At 41.5% G+C, this 26,059-nt stretch overlaps 1 protein-coding gene across 4 annotated transcripts in view; it reads right to left on the bottom strand.

The window, feature by feature from the left end:
* The window catches only part of PARD3B (par-3 family cell polarity regulator beta), a 2,266,259-nt gene that overhangs the window by 1,428,170 nt on the left and 812,030 nt on the right, over positions 1-26,059 (bottom strand). For all 4 annotated transcript variants that reach the window (XM_073633364.1, XM_073633363.1, XM_073633365.1 and 1 more), the window contains one exon: positions 10,277-10,447. In XM_073633364.1, the coding sequence (XP_073489465.1) occupies positions 10,277-10,447 (171 nt within the window). The remainder of the gene's footprint in view (positions 1-10,276; positions 10,448-26,059) is intronic.

Genomic DNA, 26,059 nt, shown 5'->3' with positions numbered 1-26,059 from the left:
CAGTGCAGCCTGACTCCAGTAACTCTGTCTCGTCCATGTTTTGGAGACCATGCAAGAAGGGGAGGATCTGTGCACACAGGACCAAACAGCCTTTTTACACAATGCAGATGATTAACCCCTTAGGTTTCACAGTGAGTATAACAAGCATGCTTTACTGCATATAGAGACTGATTTCACTGTTGTGGGTTTAGTAGCATTTTAACTAAAAAGTATATAAATGTAAGTGTATCTATAGTCATAATTTAAAATCATATATTTTCACATTGTATTTCAATTATTAAAAGGCACTGCTGTGTCACACATTTCACAGAGCTTGCCTTCTGAACTACAGAGGTCCTGAGAATTGGAGATTCAGGAGGTGGAGTTGGAACAGGAGTCACTGCTTGCAGGCAGCATATGTAATCCTTAGAAAATGATGGTAGAGAGCAATGGACAAACTGCATTCAGGAATCCAAAAGGTTGTGGAAAGAGATGGGCAGCAGACAGACAACACTCACAACATCAAAGAAAATTTTTCAAGTAAGCTTTATATAGATTGTCAATAACAACTATTGTTTGAATTGCCATTACAGTGCTGATATTTAATAAAAATATATGCTGTGACCATAGATCTCCTTTAAAATAACACATTTCATTGAATACAGATCTGTGTTTAGGAGTGGACATGTGCAGAACTGAAACATTTGTTTAGTTTTGGATAAATTTGTTATGTTACTAATTTCATTTTGTGGATTTGTTTTGGAATGAATTTAGTTCAGATTCTCTTAGTTTTTTTTTTTTTTTATTAGTTTTCTAATGAATTCCAAATTTTCAAAATGATTTGCATTTGAATTGGTCGGAAATTTATCGATCAATATGACAATGAAAAATAAAGGGAAAAAACTGTGTGGGGCCCCCCAGCCATATCAGGCCCTTCGGATCCAGGAAATCATTATGGGTGAGCCCAGTTATGGGGCTGCGCTACAACCTCCTTGAAATCTTGTGCAATGCACGCTGTTACAGTGCTATGGTGAAGACTTTTAAGGGTGAAAACAAGCAGTAAGGAGGCAGCATAATGCCTCCTCACCAACTGTCAAATGTCCTCTGAAGAACGATCCACCACAGATCACTCTACAAGTGGCCAATGCTAATGTAAACTAAGAGAGAAAATCCCCTAACTTTGGGAGATTTCCCCAAAACCTCCTGCTGCATCTCTGGAACAGGAAGTAAAGAGAAATTTTCCCAATGGTACACACACAACAATAAATAAATAAATACATAAATAACATACGTCTACCCCAAAAAACCTTCTACGGAAGAATATTCACTAAATGTGTATGTGAATATATTAAAATGTGTACATCAACAAACAAAAAAAAAAAGGGAGAGGGATCTCATATGGACGTCTCAGTCACATATGTCACCAAAATAAATCAATGTTCATACAGTGACCACACTTGAAGTATTAGTCTAATCAGGACAGGTCTCCTCAATAAGTCAACCTATCATGAAACTCCTATATAGTTCATATAAGAAATAACAATAAGGTCAGCGCAGTCTTTTAATAGGAAATGGCATGGTGTAATCCTCCTTCAAGGCTCAGATGATAAACATAACTTCACACATGATAGTGACAGATGTGCATCGGGTATTAAAGAAAGGCAATGGGTACTCTTACCCTAGGGTGTGGACCCACACACCAGCGGTGGTGAGTCAGTCAAGCATAGAACAATACCCCACGATGGATCTTCCAATCAGAATTCCTATAGACCAAGTAGGGTGTGACAGCATCCACAACCAGGGAGTTCCATACAGAATAGTGTTCGTCCGAATTCAAGAAAAGAGGGTATGTTACTTCATCCACCCGGCGGGACAGGAAAGAAATCCGCACCGCACAGCCCTCCACACGTCTCATATACTGAGCGCGCCTCTAACACTCGCTGTGGCGGGAGAATCCGCTAACAGGTGTCGGCAGGTGGAAGGACGTTACCCAACATCAGACTAAGAAAAGGGTGTGTCCCATTCACGTGATGAAAAACACACATTTTACAGTTTTTACCGAATAGTAGAAGAGAGGAAATCTTTCAAATCTTTTCTTGAGGATACAGACAGAAAAATAATTTGACAAGGGTTTTAACTCCCTATTTCATCCAAAAACAAAAATTGTTTTAGATTTAGATACACTTTAACTATACACCTGTATACACTTGTCACCAAATTAACCACTTGCCTACAGGGCACTTTCACCCCCTTCCTGCCCAGACCAATTTTCAGCTTTCAGCGCTCACACACTTTGAATGACAGTTACTCAGTCATGCAACACTGTACCCACATGAAATGTGCGTCCTTTTTTTAACACAAATTGAGCTTTCTTTTGGTAATATTTAATCACTAGTGGGTTTTTTATGCTATAAATAAAAAAAAGACTGAAAATTTGGTGAAAAAATGCCTTTTTCTTTGTTTCTGTCATAAAATTTTGCAATTTAGTAATTTTTCTTCATAAATTTTGGCCAAAAATTATAGGGCTACATATCTTTGGTAAAAATAGCCCTAATTAGTGTATATTATTTGCTCTTTGTGAAAGTTAGAGAGTCTACAAGCTATGGTGCCAATCATTGAAAATTGATCACACCTGATGTATTGAAGGCCTATCTCACTTCTTGAGACACTAAAAAGCCAGGAAAGTACAAATACCACCAAATTACCACATTTTGGAAAGTAGACATCCCAAGGTATTTAGTGAGTCGCATGGTGAGTTTTTTGAAGTTGTAATTTTTTTCCCACGATTCTTTGCAAACTTAAGATTTGTTTGTTTTTTTTTTTTTTTCTTTTACAAAATTGTCAAATTAACAGGTTATTTCTCTCGCACAGCATATGCATGCTTGCAACTACACACCAAAACACATTCTGCTACTCCTCCTGAGTATGGCAATACCACATATGTGAGACTTTTTCACAGCCTGGCCACATACAGAGGCCCAACATGCAAGGAGCACCATCAGGTGTTCTAGGGACATAAATTACACATATAATTTCAGGACGACCTATCACACATTTGAAGGCCCTGGAGCACCAGGACAATGAAAACGCCCAGAAAATGACCCCATTTTGGAAAGCAGACACCCCAATGTATAAATTTATGAGGCATAATGAGTGTTTTGAATGGTTCATTTTTCTTCCAGAAGTTTTTGGAAAATGTGGGAAAAAATGAACACATTTTTCCACAAAGTTGTTCATTTTTTAAGATATTTCCAACACATAGCATGTACATAGCAAAAATGACACCCCAAAATACATTCTGCTACTCCTCCTGAGTATGGCGATACCACATTTGTGAGACTTTTTACACAACCTGGCCACATACAGAGGCCCACCATTGAAGTAGCACCTTCAGGCGTTTTACAAGCATAAATTACACATCTAATTTCCTGACAACCTATCATTTTTGAAGGCCCTTCATATTTTTAACACATAGCATTTACATATCAAAAATTACACTCCAAAATAAATTCTATTGAGAAAAGGATAAAAAAAGTATTACCTGTGGTTTTAGTAGTGTCCACAGATGAGAGAAGCAGGCAAGGATGTGCTTAGCAACAACAATAGTAATTATCCAGGTAGCAGGCAGGAATATTGTCTATAGTCAGCACAAGGATATCGTCAGCACAGTCAAAGCATTTGTATAGGCAGGGACAGCAAGCACAGCTATAATATTGGTCCTGGTACACCAATACCTGCCTGAACTCATTATTGTACCCCTCTCTACCCCTTCATAAACATACTGTCTCTTGTTACAGCTAATTATTTCCATAGTCCAGAGGCATGATGGCAGTAAGTCAGCAGCAGGCTGAGGGCCGCAATCAGGTAAGACCTGTGCACAGGGGCAGAGGCTTCACCCACCCAAATCTCTATGAAGCCAGTTCATGTGCAAGCAGTCCAAGCGGTAGGCAGAAGTGTAGTTGATAAAGCAGGCCAGGGTCAGTTCACGTGGAAGGCAGTGGCAGGGTTATTTAAGGCAGCATGGGAAATGGTCAGCACAGATGATGAAAATAGGGAAATGGTTAAGAATATGGGCTAATATTTTAGGGATGTGTGATACAGTCGAAAGCATTCACCAATGCAAGGTTAGGTTCGGAGAGACACTGGGGACAATGGTAGCTGGTATCTCTTTGAAATCCTCTTTTGCTGCATACTCAACATTTTTTTTGCTGTCTTCGGCCTGCTTCAGATGGTGGAATATTGTCCGGGAAGTGTCGCTCATGAAGATCGGCTAACAGCATCAGAGCGAAGGTTTTCTGGGGGGGGGGGTCTTTGTTGGTAGATAAGGGACATGACAACGTCTTCGATGAATTTTGGGAAGTGGGCAGGGCTTTCCCTGGATTTGGTGTGAATTATGTAGGCATTATAAATGGCCAAATGAATTAAATAGATTGCTACTTTCTTGCATCAGAAACGAGACCTCCTTATTGATAAATATGGCTGAAGCATTTGGTCGTTGAAATTCACCCCCCCATGTAGAGATTGTAATCTTGTACACATGTTGGCTTTTCAATGGGACCTCTTCTTCTCTGAACTTCAATTGTAGTGTCATCATGGATGGTGGACATCATGTACACATTCCTGGTAGCCTTTCACCTCAAGGCCAGCACTTTATTGCATCTCAAAGGTGCTCTTTTTCCTCTTTGCAGTTTTTTATTCACTATGGCTTGTGGGAAGCCCTTCCTATTCTTTCTGGAGGTTCCGCAGGTCAGGGTTTCTGTGAGGTATAGGTGTTTGAAAATGGGCAGGTTGGTGTAGAAGTTATCCAGGTATATGTGGTAACCTTTCTTCAGCAGGTCCCATACAATTTTACCAGAACGCATACAGATATCCGGTGACTCTCTTTCAAAGCTTATAAAATTTCACTCTGTATTTGGCCCTTTTGCTAGGAATGTATTGCTTTATTCCTAGCCGGCCTGAAAAGGGTACCAGGGACTCATCTACACATATATGCTGATCAGGGACATAGAGTTCTGCAAATCGTTGTGAAAATAAATTTATGAGTGGGCAAATTTTATATAAGACAAAGGTAAAAAATATCTGTATCAAACCCCAACATTTGCAATATAAGATAGCTTGACAGATATATAAAATAAACAAAAACAATAATAAAGTCTCTGGTATTTCTTCAGATGTTTTTAAATGCTTAAAAAGCTGAGGAGGACTGATGTTAATCAAGAGGTATATAAAGTCCCTTATTCACCACGTGGATAACACATGCAAAAATGTGATGGACCCTCCACACACGGACAAAGTGAAGGCTTACCAGAGGGATTGAACTCATAAGAACATACGTTCAATGAGTCAATCAAGCTTGTGACCCCAATGGGTATTCAAAGAAAGGGAACTTCACAACTGGACGGTGGTAAAGCTTCAATACATATCCATACTTCTGACGGTACTCAAAATGAATAGCAAACCTTCCCGCGGGTCATCTCAGATAGACAATCCATATAGAAATGAAGAAGGGGAGCCACATAGCATAATACCGTTTAAGGAAACAGATTTATTAAAATAAGTATTCAACTTACATTCCAGTAATAAGAAAAGCGCTTCAAGTTAAAATTATGGCAGGCAGTGGAGTCTCCCGACGCGTTTCGTCTTAAAAGACTTCTTCTGGGGTGACCCCAGAAGAAGTCTTTTAAGACGAAACGCGTCGGGAGACTCCACTGCCTGCCATAATTTTAACTTGAAGCGCTTTTCTTATTACTGGAATGTAAGTTGAATACTTATTTTAATAAATCTGTTTCCTTAAACGGTATTATGCTATGTGGCTCCCCTTCTTCATTTCTATATGGATTGTCTATCTGAGATGACCCGCGGGAAGGTTTGCTATTCATTTTGAGTACCGTCAGAAGTATGGATATGTATTGAAGCTTTACCACCGTCCAGTTGTGAAGTTCCCTTTCTTTGAATACCCATTGGGGTCACAAGCTTGATTGACTCATTGAACGTATGTTCTTATGAGTTCAATCCCTCTGGTAAGCCTTCACTTTGTCCGTGTGTGGAGGGTCCATCACATTTTTGCATGTGTTATCCACGTGGTGAATAAGGGACTTTATATACCTCTTGATTAACATCAGTCCTCCTCAGCTTTTTAAGCATTTAAAAACATCTGAAGAAATACCAGAGACTTTATTATTGTTTTTGTTTATTTTATATATCTGTCAAGCTATCTTATATTGCAAATGTTGGGGTTTGATACAGATATTTTTTACCTTTGTCTTATATCATCTTTAATTTTTATAATCCCATAACTCATAGCGCTACACTTGTATTTGCATTTGTAATCTGACAAAAATCCTAATTTGTTGTGTGAGCTGCTTCCACATTGGGTAAGCGCAGGGTTATATTTATATTTTTTCTGGCAAATTTTATATAACTTATCGTAATTTGGATGATTGTAGGGAGGGCACTGGGTGTTGTTGCTAAAATTAAGGAAGTGCATAATCATCTCGTATCTGGACCTGGACATTACAAAAGAATAAATGGGCATGTGGTGGATGGGGTTGGTGGACCAGTAGGCATGTCCTTCATTTTTTTTTGTAAGCCCCCTGTTTATGGAGAGGCCCATAAACACTTCGAACTCCTCCAGAGTCAAATCCTTCAACTCAAACGGAAGGGCATATGATGATGGGGGGTAATTGGCAATATGCTGTTGGGCATCTGAATTGGTCTGGTCTACGATGCACAGGAAAGTGTCGGGCAAAAATAAAATTGTGGGTATTGGCCTGCACACTGGGCTGTGCGGTTAAAGGGGGAATTCTTGCTGATCCTGAGTCGGAAGGCAGCCATATTTGGTTGGCAAAACCAGCTGGAAGACGTGTAGTGGCCCTGGCTCTTGGGGGACATGGCACTCCAGTGCTGGTAGTTTTGGGATTTGAATTACCTGTGCTGGCATTTGGGAGTGATGCTGCGGCAGTGCTGGTACTGGGCCTGGGCATTTCTTGTGGTCTTTCGCTGGTGGAAGCGCTGGTAGTGGGCCTTTGGTTTTGGGGTCTATCGCTGGCAGCAGCGCTTGTACTGGGCCTGGGAATTTGATCTTGGGGTATATTGCTGTTGGCTGCCTGGTTTCCAGAGCACCGTGCCCATTTAGGAGGGATCCATTCTTGCTCTGATTCATTTGCCGATCAACTACTATCGATCGGTTCAAATGCTGAATTTGTTTCAGAATCGGAATTGGCATTTGAATCTGATGAGAACTCCCCACTGCCCACTGCTCTCATTAGTCATGAAGAGGATCTGGAATGCCTCCTCACTGGTATATACTATTTGGACATTTTTCTGATGGGCTGTGCGACGGGTGGCAGGTGACGGTCACTGATGGGCTGTGTGACGGGTGACAGACGGGAGGCAGGTGCACTTTATGGGCACTGATGGGTGACAGGTGTACTTTATGGGCACTGATGGGTGACAGATGCACTTTTTTTTAAGCACTGATGGGCACTTATGTGGTGACTGTTGGGTGACAGCTGCAATGGGGGGGGGGGTGTGACAGGTTCTCTTTACTATGTGGTGTTGGTGCAAACACTGACACTACACAGATCAGTAACTTACTGCTCCTAGCTCTTCTCTCCTCACACTGGAAGTGGTGTGTGAGGAGAGAAGAGCCGGTAACAGGCAGTAACCGCTCTGTGTTTACATTTAGTGATTGGCCGTGGAAAACAGCCATCAGCCATTGGCTGTTTACCCTGGTCGATGATGAGCAGTGTTCCTGGGAACACCCTGCCACCGCCATGACCGCGCAGAGTGTTCCTGATCGTGCGCATGCGTGGTCTTAGGAAGGGAGTACCATTTGTGATCGGCCGTGACGTAATTGCGGCCGATCATGTGGTAAACAGCCATGCCCAATGCCTGTTCACCCCTGTCGGTGAAGCGCTGTGTATCGGGGACACGCTGCGACCGACAGTGCAGGGCTGCGTGTCCGCGCACATGCCCTGTTTGAATGGGCCACCGTCATATGACGGCGGCCCAGAACGAAAGCCCACCGCCCCGCCGTCATATGACAGCAACAGGTCAAATACCTAATACGTCACTTGACTTAAAGTAGATGTACCGGGGTGATGCCTGCAGCTTTTTAAGCTGTTGTTTTTTAGAGCAATTGGCTCTCTTGTAATAGCAATCTGAACGGCTATCTAGCGCCTCTCTTGCAGCTCTCTCGGGCTCACCCTTCCCACTGGGAGACCAGAGCTACTAGATGGCTGGTTGGCCAGCTAGTCAGAGACCCATACAAAGCCGAGATTGGCTTTGATCAAGTCTCCGCTAAGGTAACCCAGAAGAAATGACATGACATGACTTCCAATTTAGCTGGATGTCAACAGTGCCATTTTTTGGAAATGGTAACTAATCCAAATCAACGATCTTGGTGTTTTAAATGCTTTCAGGAGCAGATGAGGGATTTGGGGTCTTATAAACCCCAGATCCCTCCATAAAGAGTACCTGTCATGTGCCTATTGCTGTTACAAAGGATGCTTAAAAAAACAAAACAAAAAAACAACAGTGTAAAAATAAAATCAATAATTGAAAAAAAATGTAATGTGCCCCCATCTTAGTACGCAAAGGTGATCTTGTGCATTGGTCCCGCATGCACACAAACGACGATCGTTCCACACGTTAGGTATCATCTCAAACATCAGATCATGGGCAGAAATACAAGCACTAGACCTCCTCTGTAAATTTAAAGTGGTAACCTATAAAGGCTTTTAAAGCATTGCCTATGAATAGTAAAATTGACGTTGTTTGTCGCAGTTGCTCAGGCTTGCACAATTTTAAACTGTGACCTGTTTGGTATCTATTTACTCAGTGTAACATCATCTTTTATATTTAAAAAAAAATGGGTTATATACAGTTATATCAAAGAATGAGAGATAAAAAACTACGTTCAGTATCCCTCCCTCAGCTCACACAGAGAAAATATTGATAAAACAATAGTTGCCAGCTGCTATACTAAAATGAGATGCATCAAATATATGTCAAAGAAAAATTTCTAAAACAGCAGCGCTAGTGCAAAAATAGCAAATATTTAAAAATATCAATGAAATTGCTTAAGAGTCCACTTAAACAAAGTATCAAATGGTGATCCACTCAGTGAAAGTCCATTAAGAAAAGGCAGGTGAGTATAAACTAGACGATCGTGGAAGAAAATATTAGCAGCGATCCCAAGTCTCCATCATCACACCACTTGTGCCACAGCCCTGTAGGTAATCCACTTACCAGACCCTGCTGGTTAACACGCTTATCAATCAAAGGGATAATCGCTGTTCACTGGACACTTTTCATCTGTATTTTGCTCATTGCAAGCTGCAGTCCCCCGAGAATCCAGATCCACTGCCACAATAACTGTATATAACCCATTTTTTTGTAAAATATAAAATATGATGTTACACTGAGTAAATAGATAACAACAGGTCACAGTTTAAAATTGTGCAAGCCTGAGCAACTGCGACAAACAACGTCAATTTTACTATTCATAGGCAATGCTTTAAAAGCCTTTATAGGTTACCACTTTCAATTTACAGAGGAGGTCTAGTGCTTGTATTTCTGCCCATGATCTGATGTTTGAGGTGATAACTAACGTGTGGATCGATCACCTTTGCGCACTAACATGGGGGCACATTACAATTTTTTTTCAATTATTGATTTTATTTTTACACTGTTGTTTTTTTGTTTTTTAACGTGGATCTGGATTCTCAGGGGACTGCAGCTTGCAATGAGCAAAATACAGATGAAGTGTCCAGTGAACAGCGATTATCCCTTTGATTGATAAGCGTGTTAACCAGCAGGGTCTGGTAAGTGGATTACCTACAGGGCTGTGGCACAAGTGGTGTGGTGATGGAGACTTGGGATCGCTGCTAATATTTTCTTCCACGATCATCTAGTTTATACTCACCTGCCTTTTCTTAATGGACTTTCACTGGGTGGATCACAATTTGATACTTTGTTTAAGGGTTATATACAGTGTTTTTTTCATTAAAATTCCAAAAAAATATATTTTTCCCAAAAACTGCGTTTGAAAAACCGCTGCACAAATAACCTGTGACATAAAAAAAATTGCAAAACCCACCAATTTATTCTCTAGGGCCTCTGCTTTCAAAAAATATATCATGTTTGGGGGTTCCAAGAGATTTTATAAAAACTGATTGTTGCATGTAAACAAAAAGTGCCAGAAAAGGTCAAGTTTTCAAGAGGTTATATAATATCTTTGTATTATGATGTCTCCCACAGTATAATGTTAACAGGCACTTAGTTCTGAACCTACCTCTGTCTGTCTTTCCAACTTTCTCTGAATAACCAGCTGGATCATTCCACGGATGTTTCCCTCCATAGACATGGACCTTCGCAATGTTTCCATAGCTTCTTGATTTGATTTACTCAGCAGACTCTCTCCATTCACAGCAAGAAGTTGGTCATTAACTCTCAGACGACCATCCTATAAAATAGCCATTTACCAAAAGTTAGCAAATATAGCTTGAAATGTTATGCTTTTGATAGTTCATTTATATTGTTTAACAATTTTGATTGGACTATGAACACAAATTTCAAGGACAAGCCTAACATTTTTGGGGGAGTGCTTACGATTTTTAAAGGCTGTTGAAACGCAAATTGATACAGAGCTTGAGGTAACAAGGTGACTGTAGTGATAATGTAGATAAAGGATCAATTATAAAAAATGAAGTAAATCAGTCACAAAGTGAACAAAATAAATGAGCACATTTCAAACAATGCCCCTGCAATGTGTTTCGGGGGGGAAATTGAAACTATTTTTTTTTTTTTTTCTTTCCATCATATTCTCTTTGCTGCTTATTTACAAATAACTGAATTGGCAATTTTCTGTGATCATTGCTTCTCCCACAAGAAAGTGTGCAGTCCATTGAGCTTTCCAGTTATCTAATTTGAGTTCTGCTATATTGCATTTTTTAATGAAGTGAAAGAGAGCATAACACCATTTGTTTAAATGAGCATCCAGTGGTATCGAAAACATATTCTTTCAACAAAATGGGTATGAATATAACAGAAAACGAATGCTTGCAAACAGATTTATGTTTTGTCAGGCTGTCTAAAAAGTCAATATATAGACACCGTCAGCAGCTTCATCAAACAAGTCTACTACAGTCTTAATTTAAAGGTAACAAATTAAAACTTCAGCACTTCTACAGTAAATCATAGGTGACCTTGTACTTGTCTCAGCATTGTAGAACAAAGGACTATATTATAGTTATAAAAGGCATCAAGGTTCTTCAGTGAAAACAGAATATATACGCTCTGCTTTCCTAGTTTTCTTTAAAAGAAAAGCTAGCAAGTTTAAAAATAAATATGGTAGTAATCATGAAATATAATAGTAATATAAATACCTGCTATTAAACTTCATCTAGTTTGCACTTACCAATATTCTAATAAATATTATTTTGCTTGTTATGCTGATCCTCACATACTTCCCATGCTACATACTTATTTTAGGCCATTGACTCAAAATAGCAGAAGTCTGAAGATCAGCATGGCACACAGACCACTAGCAATTTCATTGAGATGTCAGTAATGGCAGGTACATATTCCTGATATTATATATATATATATATATATATATATATATACACATATGTGTATATATACATACATATATACACATATGTGTATATATACATACATATACACACATATACATATGTGTATATACAGTGGGGACCGAAAGTATTCAGACCCCCTTAAATTTTTCACTCTTTGTTATATTGCAGCCATTTGCTAAAATCATTTAAGTTCATTTTTTTTTTTCTTCATTAATATACACACAGCACCCCATATTGACAGAAAAACACAGAATTGTTGACATTTTTGCAGATTTATTAAAAAAGAAAAACTGAAATATCACATGTTCCTAAGTATTCAGACCCTTTGCTCAGTATTTAGTATTTAGAAGCACCCTTTTGATCTAATACAGTCATAAGTCTTTTTGGGAAAGATGCAACAAGTTTTTCACACCTGGATTTGGGGATCCTCTGCCATTCCTCCTTGCAGATCCTCTCCAGTTCTGTCAGGTTGGATGGTAAACGTTGGTGGACAGCCATTTTTAGGTCTCTCCAGAGATGCTCACATGGGTTTAAGTCAGGGCTCTGGCTGGGCCATTCAAGAACAGTCACGGAGCTGTGAAGCCACTCCTTCGTTATTCTGTGAAGCCACTCCCTCGTTATTTTAGCTGTGTGCTTATGGTCATTGTCTTGTTGGAAGGTAAACCTTCGGCCCTGTCTGAGGTCCCGAGCACTCTGGAGAAGGTTTTCGTCCAGGGTATCCCTGTACTTGGCCGCATTCATCTTTCCCTCAATTGCAACCAGTCGTCCTGTCCCTGCAGCTGAAAACACCCCCACAGCATGATGCTGCCACCACCATGCTTCACTGTTGGGACTGTATTGGACAGGTCATGAGTAGTGCCTGGTTTTCTCCACACATACCGCTTAGAATTAGGGCCAAAAAGTTCTATCTTGGTCTCAGATGAAAAGAATCTTATTTCTCACTATCTCGGAGTCCTTCAGGTGTTTTTTAGCAAACTCCATGCGGGCTTTCATGTGTCTTGCACTGAGGAGAGGCTTCAGTCAGGCCACTCTGCCATAAACCCCCGACTGGTGGAGGGCTGCAGTGATGGTTGACTTCCTACAACTTTCTCCCATCTCCCGACTGCATCTCTGGAGCTCAGCCACAGTGATCTTTGGGTTTTTCTTTACCTCTCTCACCAAGGCTCTTCTCCCCCGATAGCTCAGTTTGGCCGGACAGCCAGCTCTAGGAAGGGTTCTGGTCATCCCAAACGTCTTCCATTTAAGGATTATGGAGGCCATTGTGCTCTTAGGAACCTTGGCCAGATCTGTGCCTTGCCACAATTCTGTCTCTGAGCTCTTCAGGCGGTTCCTTTGACCTCATGATTCTCACTTTCTCTGACATGCACTGTGAGCTATAAGGTCTTATATAGACAGGTGTGTGGCTTTCCTAATCAAGTCCAATCAGTACAATCAAACACAGCTGGACTCAAATGAAGGTGTAGAACCATCTCAAGGATGATCAGAAGAAATGGACAGCACCTGAGTTAAATATATGAGTGTCACAGCAAAGGGTCTGAATACTTAGGACCATGTGATATTTAAGTTTTTCTTTTTTAATAAATCTGCAAAAATGTCAACAATTCTGTGTTTTTCTGTCAATATGGGGTGCTGCGTGTACATTAATGAGGAAAAAAATGAACTTAAATGATTTTAGCAAATGGCTGCAATATAACAAAGAGTGAAAAATGTAAGGGGGTCTGAATACTTTCCGTCCCCACTATATATATATATATATATATATATATATATATATATATATATATATATATATATATATATATATACATACACACACACACACATTATATATATATACATACATACACACACACACACATATATATATATATATACAGTATATATATATATATATATATATATATATATATATATATATATATATATATATATATATATATTCAGTGGCGTATCGGGGGGGGGGGGATCCCTGCGCCAGTGTGTATCACTCCAGCTCCATCCTCAAAATTTCTATTTCATGTGTCCCCTGCAATCCGTCAGCCGTGCTTAGGCTCAGCTGGGTGCCTGGTGCCCTGTGATTGGCAGAATGGGGTCATGTGCAACGGCGGGGCTGGCCTGTCCTTAAACGCGAGTTGTGCATGCGCGAGGACTGCTCCTGGAGTCCTGTCTCCGCCAGTCCTTCATCTACTGGTTTCTCCTCCTCTCCTCCTGACCGCCGCCCGATCTGGGACTCATGCTCCGTTGCCTGTGGCAGCCAGCCAGTCAGTGAGTGTGGTAGACAGAGCCAAGGTCAGAATAGATGGATAATAAAAAAAAAAAAAACAGGTGAGCAGCCACCAGCCAGAGAGAGACAAGTGAGCAGTTAGAGAGCCACGCTCCCGCCACGTGTTAATTGCAGCCAGCAAGCAAACATGCATGTCTGTGGGTGTCACTGGTCAGTGTAGGTGTCAGTATGGTGGTCAGTCAATGCAGGTGTTAGTGTAGGGGTCAGTGCAGGTGTTAGTGTAGGGGTCAGTCAGTGCAGGTGGTCAGTGTAATGGTCAGTGCCGGTGGAGGTGTCAGGTAGGTCAGTGCAGGTGGTCAGTGCAGGTGGTCAGTCAGTGTAGGTGTCAGGTAGGTCAATGCAGGTGTTAGTGTAGGGATCAGTGTAATGGTCAGTGCAGGTAGTAGTGTAGTGGCCAGTCAGTGCAGGTGTCAGGTAGGTCAGTGCAGGTGTTAGTGTAGTGGTCAGTCAATGCAGGTGTCAGGTAGGTGGTCAGTGCAGTGGTCTGTCAGTGTAGTGGTCAGTGCAGGTGGTAGTGTAGTGATCAGTCAGTGTAGGTGTCGGGTAGGTCAATGCATGTGTTAGTGTAGTGGTCAGTCAGTGCAGGTGTCAAGTAGGTCAGTATAGTGGTCAGTGCAGGTGTTCAGTGCAGGTGTCAGGTATGTCAGTGTAGTGGTCAGTGCAGTTGTCAATGTAGGTGGTCAGTCAATGCAGGTGGTCAGTGCAGGTGTCAGTGTAGTGGTCAGTCAGTGCAGATGTCAGGTAGGTGTCATGATAGCTGTCAGTGCACGTGTCAGTTAAGGTGTCAGTGTAGGGTGTAGGTGGTCAGTGTACACATTTTTTATATGTACACATACATGCCTAGGTTCTACAACATGAAACTCCAACTCATTTTAAAAAGAGAACTAACTCTGATCATATCAGATATAAGATAGGTTCCTTCTACCTTTTTTTTTTGTTTCAATATTTTTATTGAAATATATGAGAGAATGGTGAAGAGTTTACAAACAGAAGACATATTGCAATCTAGAGCGGGGAAGGCCTGCTCCAGTAATATTACAGATACAAAAACAACTATGTAGTAACAGAAGGTACAATGCAAATGTCAAATGAGTAAGTATATAATGCAGTATCACATTTTTTAAAATAGAGAACTTGGGGAAAAGGAGAGGGGGAGAGCAGGGGGAAAACAGGTTTGCATTAAGGAGCATATACCATTATGGTAAGTCATTCCTGGGTGGCTCAATTTGGACCAGGGATGGAGAGGCTAAGTAGTGGGTTTCAAACGAGGGTCAAACACTGCGTGGTGGGGGCTGACATATGTTGTTGTCTATGTAGGGGTTAAGAACAATATGTTGCTCTGGGGTCCAACTGCCAATATTGCCATTGGTTCTGAAACTTGCTCAGTTTAAGATACTCATGTGGTCATTTAGTATGTCAATGGTCATACCTAGAGTAGGTGAAGAAGCATGTTTCCAAAGGCGAGCAATGGCAAAAGGAGCGACAATCAGGACATGGGTAACAACTGGGTGAAATTTTGAAGGCCAGGACGATAGGTCTAGTCCACATAGAGCTAACTGCAGGGATAATACATTAGAAACATTAGTCAGTTCCTTAATGCGGTAGGAGATGTCTCACCAAAATGGGGTGACAGGGCATCATATGTGGAAAAGGTGCCCGTCCATCGAACATTTTCTCCAGAACTCCTTGGGTAAGGAAAATATGTGAGCTAATTTACAGGGGTATAATACCAGCAATGGAAGATTTTCATTAATGTTTCCCAATGGGTAATGTTTCTGGAGAACCTAGATGAGGGATTAAATGTTTGGTACCATAAGGAGGTGGATATCTGAATTCCCAGGGTAGATTGCCAATGGCCCTAGTTTTCGCCTCCATCTTTGGGAGTAGGTCATAGATGAATGATACACCCCAGGGCTTGTTGGGGGTCGAGTTGAAAAAGGTGATTATGTCTCTGGTTAGAGGAGCAGGGGAGGATGCTGAAGATGATAGGATGTGGCGAATTCCCAGGTTAATAAAGACGTCTTTATTGGGGATGTTATACAGTTCTGAGATGTGTTGGAAGGATCAGAACTGATGTTGGTCATATAGATCACCCACTGTTTCAATACCTGCAGAAATCCATTCTTGTAAGGGGTGGTCCGGAGAGAGGAGTTGTAGAGCCAAGAGTGGAATTTGGGTTAGTGCGTTGGGATGAATTCCCTTGGAAACTTGATGTATAGCTTTCCACGATGATATGGTTGCGTTATTGGATAGAAGAAAGGAGTGTGACGGATGTAGTCATATCCAAGTTGCTGCCAAAGTTGATGAGGGGTGCTGAGCAAGTGCTGCGGCTTTGATTTGGTGCCAAGGTTGAGTTGGAGGCCAGGACCATCAGTTTTTCACCTGGTCCAGGATTGTCACTTTGTAGTATGTTTTAAGATTGGGAACTCCAAGACCAGCATATGCTCCCGGGATACTGAGGAGGGCTGCTTTTATGTGGGGTTTGCGTGATGCCAAGATGAACTTGTTGAGGAGTTGCTGCAGTTTGGCGAGGTCAGACTGTAGAATTGGGAGTGGAAGTGTTCTTAAAAAATACAGTATACGTGGATATTCCCAACATGGCTGATTTTGAGTGGTTTAATTTGTACATGGATAGTTGACTAAAGTGGTCTAATGGATCGCACAGCGGTGGTAAGGAATTCAATGGGTCAGTAAGCCAGATGATTATGTCAACAGCACAGAGGCCAATTTTATGGGAGCCTTGAGCGACAGTTAGGCCAATAATATGGGGGTGGGAACGTATAGCTTTGGCTAAAGGTTTGATTATGAGCGCAACTATTAAGGGTGATGGGGTCATCCCTGGCGGGTTCTATTTGGTATCGGGAAGGGAGTGGAGAGCATACCTGAAGTAAGGACTCTAGCACTGGGGGTGGAATATATTTAAGGTATTGCCAATGAATTCTATCAAACGTCTTCTCTGTGTCTAGGGAAATCAGCAGAGAAGGCTTTGGTGATGCTCTGCCCAGTGGATAAGGTCTAAGAACCTACAAGTTCCATCTGCGGCTTGGTGGTTAGGGATGAAGCCTACCTGGTCAGGGTGGATGAGTGTAGGCATATAAGTCGCAAGGCGGGTGGCTAATAATTTGGCATACAGTTTGAGATCTGTGTTTAGGAGAGACATGGGGTGATAGCTGGCAGGGTCATGAGAAGGTTTACCTAGTTTGTGAATGGCTACTATTATGGCTTCCAGAGATTCATACGGGATATCTCCAGTAGCTAGGAAATTGTTGAAGGTATTACATAGATGGTGTGATTTTGGCTGTGTAGGTTTTATAGTAGTCGTTAACAAAACCGTTCGATCCTGGGGCTTTATGGGACGGGAGACCATTGATGGCTTCAGTGATCTCTTGGTGGGAAAATGGTTGGGAAAGGGATTCTAGTTGCTCTGGGGAGATGGAAGGGAGTTGGAGGGGGGGATGAGAAGAAATGTATTTGTTAGAGGGTGGGCTGAGGCTCGGAGGGAGAGAGAGCAAGGTTGTAGAGTTTGGAGTAGAAGGAGCTGAAACAATCAGCAATGTCATTTGGGCTGGTTAGCATGTGTCACTTTTCATTAAGGAGGAACAGAATTTTGGGTTATATTGTTGGGCTAGGAATCTCCCTCCCCTATTTTCCTGGGAATACCAGGTAAGGCAAAGTCATCTGAGATAAAAAATTGTGTCCTCTTTGCAGGTAAGAGCAGAGGTCACATCTCAATTTGCTAAGCTCTGTGGCAGTGGGTTGGGAGGGGTAAAGTTTGTATAAATATTCAGGTGTTTTGATGCATTCTAGAAAGGAATCAATAGTGAGGGTTCTTTTTTTTTTCTTTTCCTGGCACCCAATTTCAAAAATACTCCTCGTATGAAGGACTTATGGGCATTCCATAGGGTTACTGAGTTAGAGACAAAATCCACATTGTAAGTAAAGAAGGCCTCAATCTTTGAATAGGCCTGGTTCTAAGAAGAGAGGTAATAAGTCGCCACATAGTATGGTGGGGGTAGTAAGGAGGTGGTGATAGTGATGGATACTGGAGTGTGGTCAGACCACATAATAGTACCTATGGTGGAGGCTGTGATTTTTTTGAAGGAGGACCTTGGAAGTCAGAAACAGGTCTAACCTGGAGTAGGATCTTTGGGTATGCGAGTAGAAGGAATAGTCCCTCTCAGTATCATGTTGACCCTTCCAGGGGTCATAGAGATCTTCAAGGGAGATGAGGGAGGAGAGAGTTGTGGATTTCTTGCACTTGAGATTAGAAGAATCAAGTTGGGGATCTATGATTTAATTAAAGTTGCCACATATCACAATTTGGTCTCTGGGATAGTATTGTCGTTTTTGTAGTAGGGATTTAAAGAAAGGTCTCTGGTGAGTATTGGGTGCATATATGTTGACAATTGTGAGAGGATGGTTGTTGAATGAGGCAGACAAAATCAGGTGTCTGCCTGAGGGGTCTTGTTCAACTTGGGTAAGAGAGAAAGAGATTGAGGAGCGAACTGCTATCATGACCCCCCTGGCTTTTTTGTCAGCTCGTGCATGAAAACAGGTTGGGAAGGCATTGTGAGGCTATTGAGGTGATTTGTTTTCTGAAAAGTACGTCTCCTGAACACATAGGATATCTGCGTTGTGAGAGATAGCTTCACGCAAGAGTAGTAGCGTTTAAAGGGACTGTTAAAGGCCCTTGGCGTTTAGGGAGAAAACTTTGAGGGACATTTGAGTATGGCAGTGAGGATGTCTATATTGTACTGATGAGGGGTGTCCCCCAGCTCAAATAGCAAGAAGGAAAAAAGAAGAAGAGGGGAGGGCGAGAGTATTACTGCAGTACAATAGGATTTATGTGTAAATATGGTCCGAGCGGAGGTCTCTGGGGGACCGAGGGCTCCAGACAGAATTACATCGATGATACAAAATAATGTGCACAATTAAAGAAGATGATCTACCCAAATACAACAGTAACCATGAGTGACAAAGGGGACAAGAGTAAAATAGAGAGGTGTGCTTAGCACACAACAATGGAGCATGGAGAGAGAAAAAAAAACAACATTGCAACTATTCCTCCACAGCTACCGAGATATGCAAAAGTCAGTTCCAGTCTGAGGTGAGCGCCTCCTACAGGAGGGTTGATGCATGGTAAGGCATGTTGACATTATGGCGGGTCTCAGAATTCCCAGGGAATGGAGATTTTGGAGGAGGGATTGGGTTTTGGCATAGGTGGGGGTGCATGCTAGATAATGCCCCAATTATGCAGCATCTTGATTCCATCTTTAGAGGTCAGGATGGGGACCTCTTGCTTCTGGTATGTCACCAGTAGCTTAGTAGGGTAAAACCATCTTTAGATGATTTTAAGCTCGTTCAGCAGAGAAGTGATGGGAGCAAAGGACTTGCAGGCTTGGGATGTGGCTGCCAAGACGTCATCATAGAGCAAAATCTTGGTGAAGGGTGTGGGAGGGAGCGTATAGATCTTGCCACTCTCATGACATTATCTTTAGTATAAAAAAAGTTGACCCTCACTAAGATATCTCTGGTGAGGGAAGCTGGCAGGTGTTGCAGCTTCTGGATCTTGTGTGCTTGATCATGAGCATATCATTTGTGGTTAGAGATAGGATCAGTTTACAGAACAATTGGTGCAAGTAGGGTACTATCTCAGAGGCAGAGAGAGAGAGATTTAGGGACCTCCCTTACATTAATGTTGTTCCGCCTGAAGCGGTCTTCCAAATCGGCAACTTTTAGGCGGAGCATGTGTATGGTCACAGCTTGATCATCCTCTATATCTATTATGGCGTTGTGGGCTTTGGTAGCGTCACAGAGGTGCTGTTTAATGTGATCAGTGCGTAGTTGTGGGGAAGTGACTTTGTCATGTAAATGATTAATAGATTTGTTAAGCCCACATTGGAGATCAGCCTGCAGGGTGAGCAGCACGGGGGTACTCAAAGGCTGGGTTGTCAGTAGTGGGAAATGCAGCCAGTGACTGTGCATCTGGCGAGATTGCTGTGGGACTACAGACCCAGCACCAGTGTGCTTCTTCACTGGAGGCTGTTTAGTGGGAGACAAGTCTGGGGAGCTAGCAGAGCGCTTACCTCCGTCTCCTGGTGGGGGAATCCGCTCTTGGAGGGGAGATGCAGGTTCTTCCACGTCCATGGAGGAGGGTTCAGTTGTTGCTGGCTGTTCAGGCGGCCGCGCTGAGTCTCCTCTTTCCTGGCCAGCGCCATCTTGGCTGGTGCGGTGTGGGGGCCGCATGTAGAAATCCAGCAGCAGGCGAGAACCCTTTGGCTGGTATCTTTTCCGAGACATAGTCTGGCAGGCAGCACGAATGTTCCCCTCCAGTCTGGATGGCAGAGAGCGGCTACAGACAGGCTATAGACAGGCTGGAAAAGCTGGATGTGAGCCACGCCCCCCAGGTTCCTCCTACTTTCTAGTGGCAAAAATAGCTATTCACACATTTGGTCCTTTGCAAGTTCCTGCTTTGGAAAAGGTTCTCTGGCTAAAGCTCAGAAAAAAAAAAAAAAACAATTTGTCCATTCCAAATCATATGTTTAGGTTCATATACAAAGGTTACTGAAATAACCAAGTGACCACAAAAGAATCCTTGATTGGTCAGTCATCTCTATTCTCATAACCAATTTCCAATTCCTTTCTTGTTATAGGGCTATAGGCAAGCAGCATTTCTTATAATTTATTCTAAATGATTATGTGCTGATCTCTTTAAAAAAATAAAATAAACAAACATGAGTATATAAGCTCAGCCAAAGAAGAAACTGAAATTTACAATATGTAAGGCAGGTGTCATTTATTTAGTAAACAAAGAATGTATTTGGATCTACATGTGATAAAAATAACTGGAGGATTTAAAATCAATAAGCAATATTTTGCATAAAATGTATGCTTATTCCCTTCCTGCAACACAACACAAATGTTTTAATTTATTTAGCTTGGGGGGAGGTTATTCCAAGAAAGCATTGTCTATTTTTTTTTTTTTTTTTTAATAATCCAGGGCCGCTTAAAATTCCACATGCAAGAAAGAGAGATATTACAAATGTAGCTTTAGAACCAAAAGGGTTATGAACTGTATGATTTCATCCTTGTCACAGCTGTGCAACGTACAACTTCAGTTCTGTGAGAAGCAATATGTATATTAACCTTAACATGGTTGGTATCAATAAAGGCAAAACATTCAGAGCGGCATAGTAGCAGAGTGAAGGAGAGAGCTCTGTGACGGGTCCAGAATGAATGAAGGATGACAGTCTATTGAGCCAGCATTCAATATATACACTCTGCATTAAACTTCCCAAGATGCAGGAACATGACCATTACCCTATTGTTTTATGGGAAATAAATACTTGGCAGAGTGAAGGTGTAGGTTGTTTGCTTATACAGCCAGTTATATTTCTAAGCAATATACCCTGGCTGGAAAACAACTATGTAAATTTTATTTCTCTAGTAAATGGAAAGTGTCTGCCAGTAAGAACATTTGCTACACATTGTTCAGAATCTAGACAAATCCAAAACCATATTGCCTTAGATCGGTCATAAATAATCCTGTACCTAGGGCAACCTGGAAAACAAGATAACTCTGGTTTCATTTGGTTTTTCATCCCTCCAGCTAAAACAGAACTGCACACAGGACTTTTGACATCAAAACCGACCAGATATTACATAAGCCAAAAGCATGTTTGTAATACAATAACCCTTTCAATGGATAAAAAAAAAACACAGCTTATGGGATCTCTGTGGAACATCATAACACCTGAGTGGGCTGTTAATAGTGTGGATGAGCACAGACAAGTACCATATACAGAATTATGCAGTAATGTGTGCTAAAGCTATAGGCAGCACTTATAAAGAATTGAAAAAAAGATACAATTAGGTCGCCAAAAGGTGGAACTACATGAACTCCAGGAGCGCTGATTACAGTTTCTGCACTGCTATATAACCCAAGCTCCTAGAAAGAAGATATTTATACGTTGTATTTTTAGAGCTGGCAGACTACTTATCTGTGTTTTATTGGCTGTCCATTTACTGGTATCCTTCATGCATACACAAACTAGAAACCCTCCTTGAACAATCCCTGGCCATCTTGGTCTATCAAGAGCTACAGAGCTCAGGAGATGAACGTAATACCCTGCTCACAGCTAACCTTGAGGCTGGGTTCACATATGAGCACGTATCGGCTCACAGCAGGAGTCCGGTGCATCCTCGTTCACCATTTCAGCCCAAATTTTTGGCTGAATTTGGACCTGGAACTGACCAAGAGACGCACAGGGCTCCTATGCAAATCACACCGGAGCTGCCGCAGAGATATGAGAGCCGATCACAATCTCCTGCTGTGCGAATTGCATTCGGAGAAACCCGCACGCAATTCGCACTAGTGTGAACCCAGCCTAAATCTCAACTGGCCAGAAGTAGGCACCATTTCTACAAATATCACAGCAAACTCAGCAGACTGTTGATGAGAATATTCAAGGGCCCTTCCTCTAAAAATTACATCTCTCAGATAGGCTTGTCCAAGGGGGTTATATTTACCAAATCCTCTGACATGGTCACTGAATTTGAAGACTTCTACCACAAACACTACAATTTCCACCCACATCCAGGCTATACCTTCTCCTAGAATGCCCTGACAGTCAATCAATCACCTGACAAAATAGGCTTTCCCGCCATATTTCGAAAAGACACCAAACTACTAGGATTCCTTATTACAGAAGAAGCACTACATTTTGCTATCAAATCCTCAAAGACATGCAAAGCCTCAGGTGTACAGATGGTTTCTTTTTGGAATACTTTAACATTTTTTGTCATTTCTAGCTCCACACTTTTTAAAAGCCTTCAGCACTCTGACAGCTGACCAACTTCTACATCTGACATGCTTCTGGCTAACATTGCGGTCTGCACTAACCAGACAAAGACCATTCCTCAATTTGGCAACTACAGGTCAATGGCCCTCCTCAACAGTGACCTTAAAGTGGCTGTAAACCCCCCATACACCCAGTGAAGTGAACAGCCTCAGATGATACACAGAGATGAAACAAATCTCTCTACATAAGTCTCAAATGTATATCTGCTGTCTACAGCTCTATATACTGTTTAGAAAGAACACGTTCTGTTCGATTTTTCACTTCCTGGTTACCCTGTAGGAGGAGATCAATGTGAGACACTGTGAGAAAGCTGATTGGAGGAAAGGCACACACCCCTTCCCCACACATGCAGAGCATGTCTGTGAATTGCTTAGCTGGCTGCTAATCTATTTATAGTAACCTCCTCCAACACACAGTTCAGGCTCCCATCTTCCAGAATGAGTGAGAAGTTATCAGGTTATCTTTGAAGAGGGATAAGAAAACACTACAGATAGATGTGTCCAGCTCAAATTTCATGAATTGGGTTTACATTCACTTTAAGCTTTTTTCCAAAATACTAGCTACCCACCTAACCCCCACCTCAACAATCATTCAACCAGATCAAATGGGCTTTATTCCCCCTCAGGAAGCATGGGACAACACCACTTTTCCCTCTGCAAGTTTAAAAGCCAACCCCATGCGGCTTATTTATCCACAGATGTGGAGAACTGGCAATTCTCGACATGGACCAATATAGACCTTCAAGAACACATGCTACAATGAGTTCTAGCGCTTTGCTTTGCACGTAATGCAGTTGTTAAGGTTAAATAAGGTAAACCAGTACATTTTCATATATCCAACAGGCTGCCTTCTATCTTCCTGATCTTTATTCTAACTTTGAAGCTCCTTCTCTGCATAGCCAGAAAAAAAAAAAAAAAACTTTAACAGGGATCTTTAAACTCTCCGGATACCATGAGGTGGTGGCACATGCAGACAATTCAACATTCATAATCACACAGCCCACTACTTGATTGCCAACTCTATTGACAGAATTTAGGAGATAAAGAGAACTCTCCAATTTCAAAATAAACTGCCAGAAACCCTAACATTTCTCTATTGAAAACTTTAGCACCTTCCCATTAGGGTGCCCCCCCCCCCCCACTCTACATTACCTATGCACAATTTTACCCCAAAAATTCAAAATCTGTATAATGTCGATTTCCCTCTTATAGCAAAAAGTAAAAAAAAAAGGTTTGTTTGTTTTTTCAAATGTTTTTGTTTTTTTTTATTTATAGCCCAAAAAAATAAAAACTACCCAAATTCCTTTTATGGTCATTTTTTGTTAAGATAATACTTGATTTTAAAACAAATAATCTCTATTATATGCTATTTGTAATTCTACTAAAGTTCATGTGTTTCAATTAACAATCTGTTAATTCATCCTGTATTCATGTCATAATGTGAGATCTGATACTTGTATGTCTCATTATCTTCAATAAAAATGTATTATTAAGGGGGGTAAATCCTTCTGGAGCTGAAGTGGTTAATCCATTAAAAAAAACGAATTTGATGTTAAATAAAGATTTATTGGGAGTTGTAAAACAGTAATTTGACATTTATAATCTAATTTGAATTTCTCTTCAGAATTTTTTTTTCTTTTTTGTCATATGACTAGCACAGTACCAGACAGACACATATAGTAGAGAGCATACATCAGCAGAGTAATAGAAGCCCCTCCCAAGGATCTTTCCCTGCAGATGCCAAAAAACATGGAGAGATAATGTGACCACACAATAGCATTGTAGGAATACAATACTTAACGGATTAAAAAAAATTGGTGCCATGATATATATATATGATTTATGTGACTGAATTGTGGCAATTACCACTTATCTGTTCAGTAACACTTTAAAGCGGAGTTCCACACAAAAATGGAACTTCCGCTTTTCGGAACCCTCCCCCCCTCCGGTGTCACATTTGGCACCTTTCAGGGGGGTGCAGATACCTGTCTAAGACAGGTATTTGCACCCACTTCCGGCATAGACTCCCATGGGAGTCTACTCCTCTTCCCGTCCCCACCGCACTGTCTCCTGGGAAACACACAGCTCCCAGGAGAGAGCGGGGACCACTTGGGACGCGCAGCGCGACTCGCGCATGCACAGTAGGGAACCGGGAAGCGAAGCCGCAACGCTTCACTTTCTGATTCCCTCACCTAGGGTGGCGGCGGCAGCTGCCGAGAACCAAGCGGGTTCTCGGCGTCGCCTGCCGACATCGCTGGACCCTGGGACAGGTAAGTGGCCATGTATTAAAAGTCAGCAGCTGCAGTATTTGTAGCTGCTGGCTTTTAATATTTTTTTTTTTTGGCGGTGTGGGTGGACCCCCGCTTTAAGTTCTTTGTGTTGGATGTTTACATAATGTTTAAGCCAGATGGAGTTTGAAATACAAGTATGACTGTGGCTTCATATTACTGCCAGGACTAAGCTTGCAGAGGAACTGGCACTGCTAGCTGTTGATCTGAATTATCACTTAGACAACCTATCACTGCAGGTGAAGATTCTAACACTACCAGTTGTAAATAAGGACTACCAGCTTACACAACTCATCACTGCACGGTGGTAGCCTAGGTGCCCTTATAACTTGGGAGTGGCCATCAACTTCTTGAAGACCCACTTTGCATTGTAGACTACACTAGATGCAATTTTCATGGTCGACTTTTCATAAAGACAGTGCTTGCCTACTCTAGGAGCATCGTGCCACAATAAGTGATACCTACAGAAACCTGACACGTACTTTTAATTTGTGAGGTTAGTTCTAGCAGGTATACAAAATAACAGGCACACTATAATCAAATAGCCTGTGTATAAAATCTGGAGGTAAAAATAAAATAAAGGTTTGCTCACTTAGAAAGTGAAAAATTGAACGTGGCTGTTATGGGCAACAGCACCATTTTTGCTTAATTTCATGATGATTCACTTTTTATAATCCAGTTCCAAGTATCTGCACTACTTATATGTGAGCATAAACCATTTGCATTTTGCCTAGCCTGCCCTAAAGTACGAGGAAGCAATGCTACCTTGTTGGTCAAACCCTGTTCAAAGCAAAACCATTTCTATAACTATGTTTATAGATTTTCATATTTTCATATAGAGTTACAGTATGACGTTCCATTACAGACTGCTTAGCAAAAGTGAACACAAGCATAGCCCAAAGCCAATCCTTTTTATATTTGGAAAAAACCCATAGCTCTTAATTCATTTGAGACTTTTAAACATCAAATACTATTCTCTAAAAGCAGTAAATTCAGTTGTGAAAGGGGGGCTTCGGGAAGGGGGGGTCAATATGTCTCTAAACTT

Source organism: Aquarana catesbeiana, linkage group LG06, assembly GCF_042186555.1.
Source record: "Aquarana catesbeiana isolate 2022-GZ linkage group LG06, ASM4218655v1, whole genome shotgun sequence".
In the NCBI taxonomy this organism is placed as follows: domain Eukaryota; kingdom Metazoa; phylum Chordata; class Amphibia; order Anura; family Ranidae; genus Aquarana; species Aquarana catesbeiana.
The sequence above is the reverse complement of the archived record's forward strand: the minus strand, read 5'-3'. Positions and strand labels throughout refer to the sequence as shown.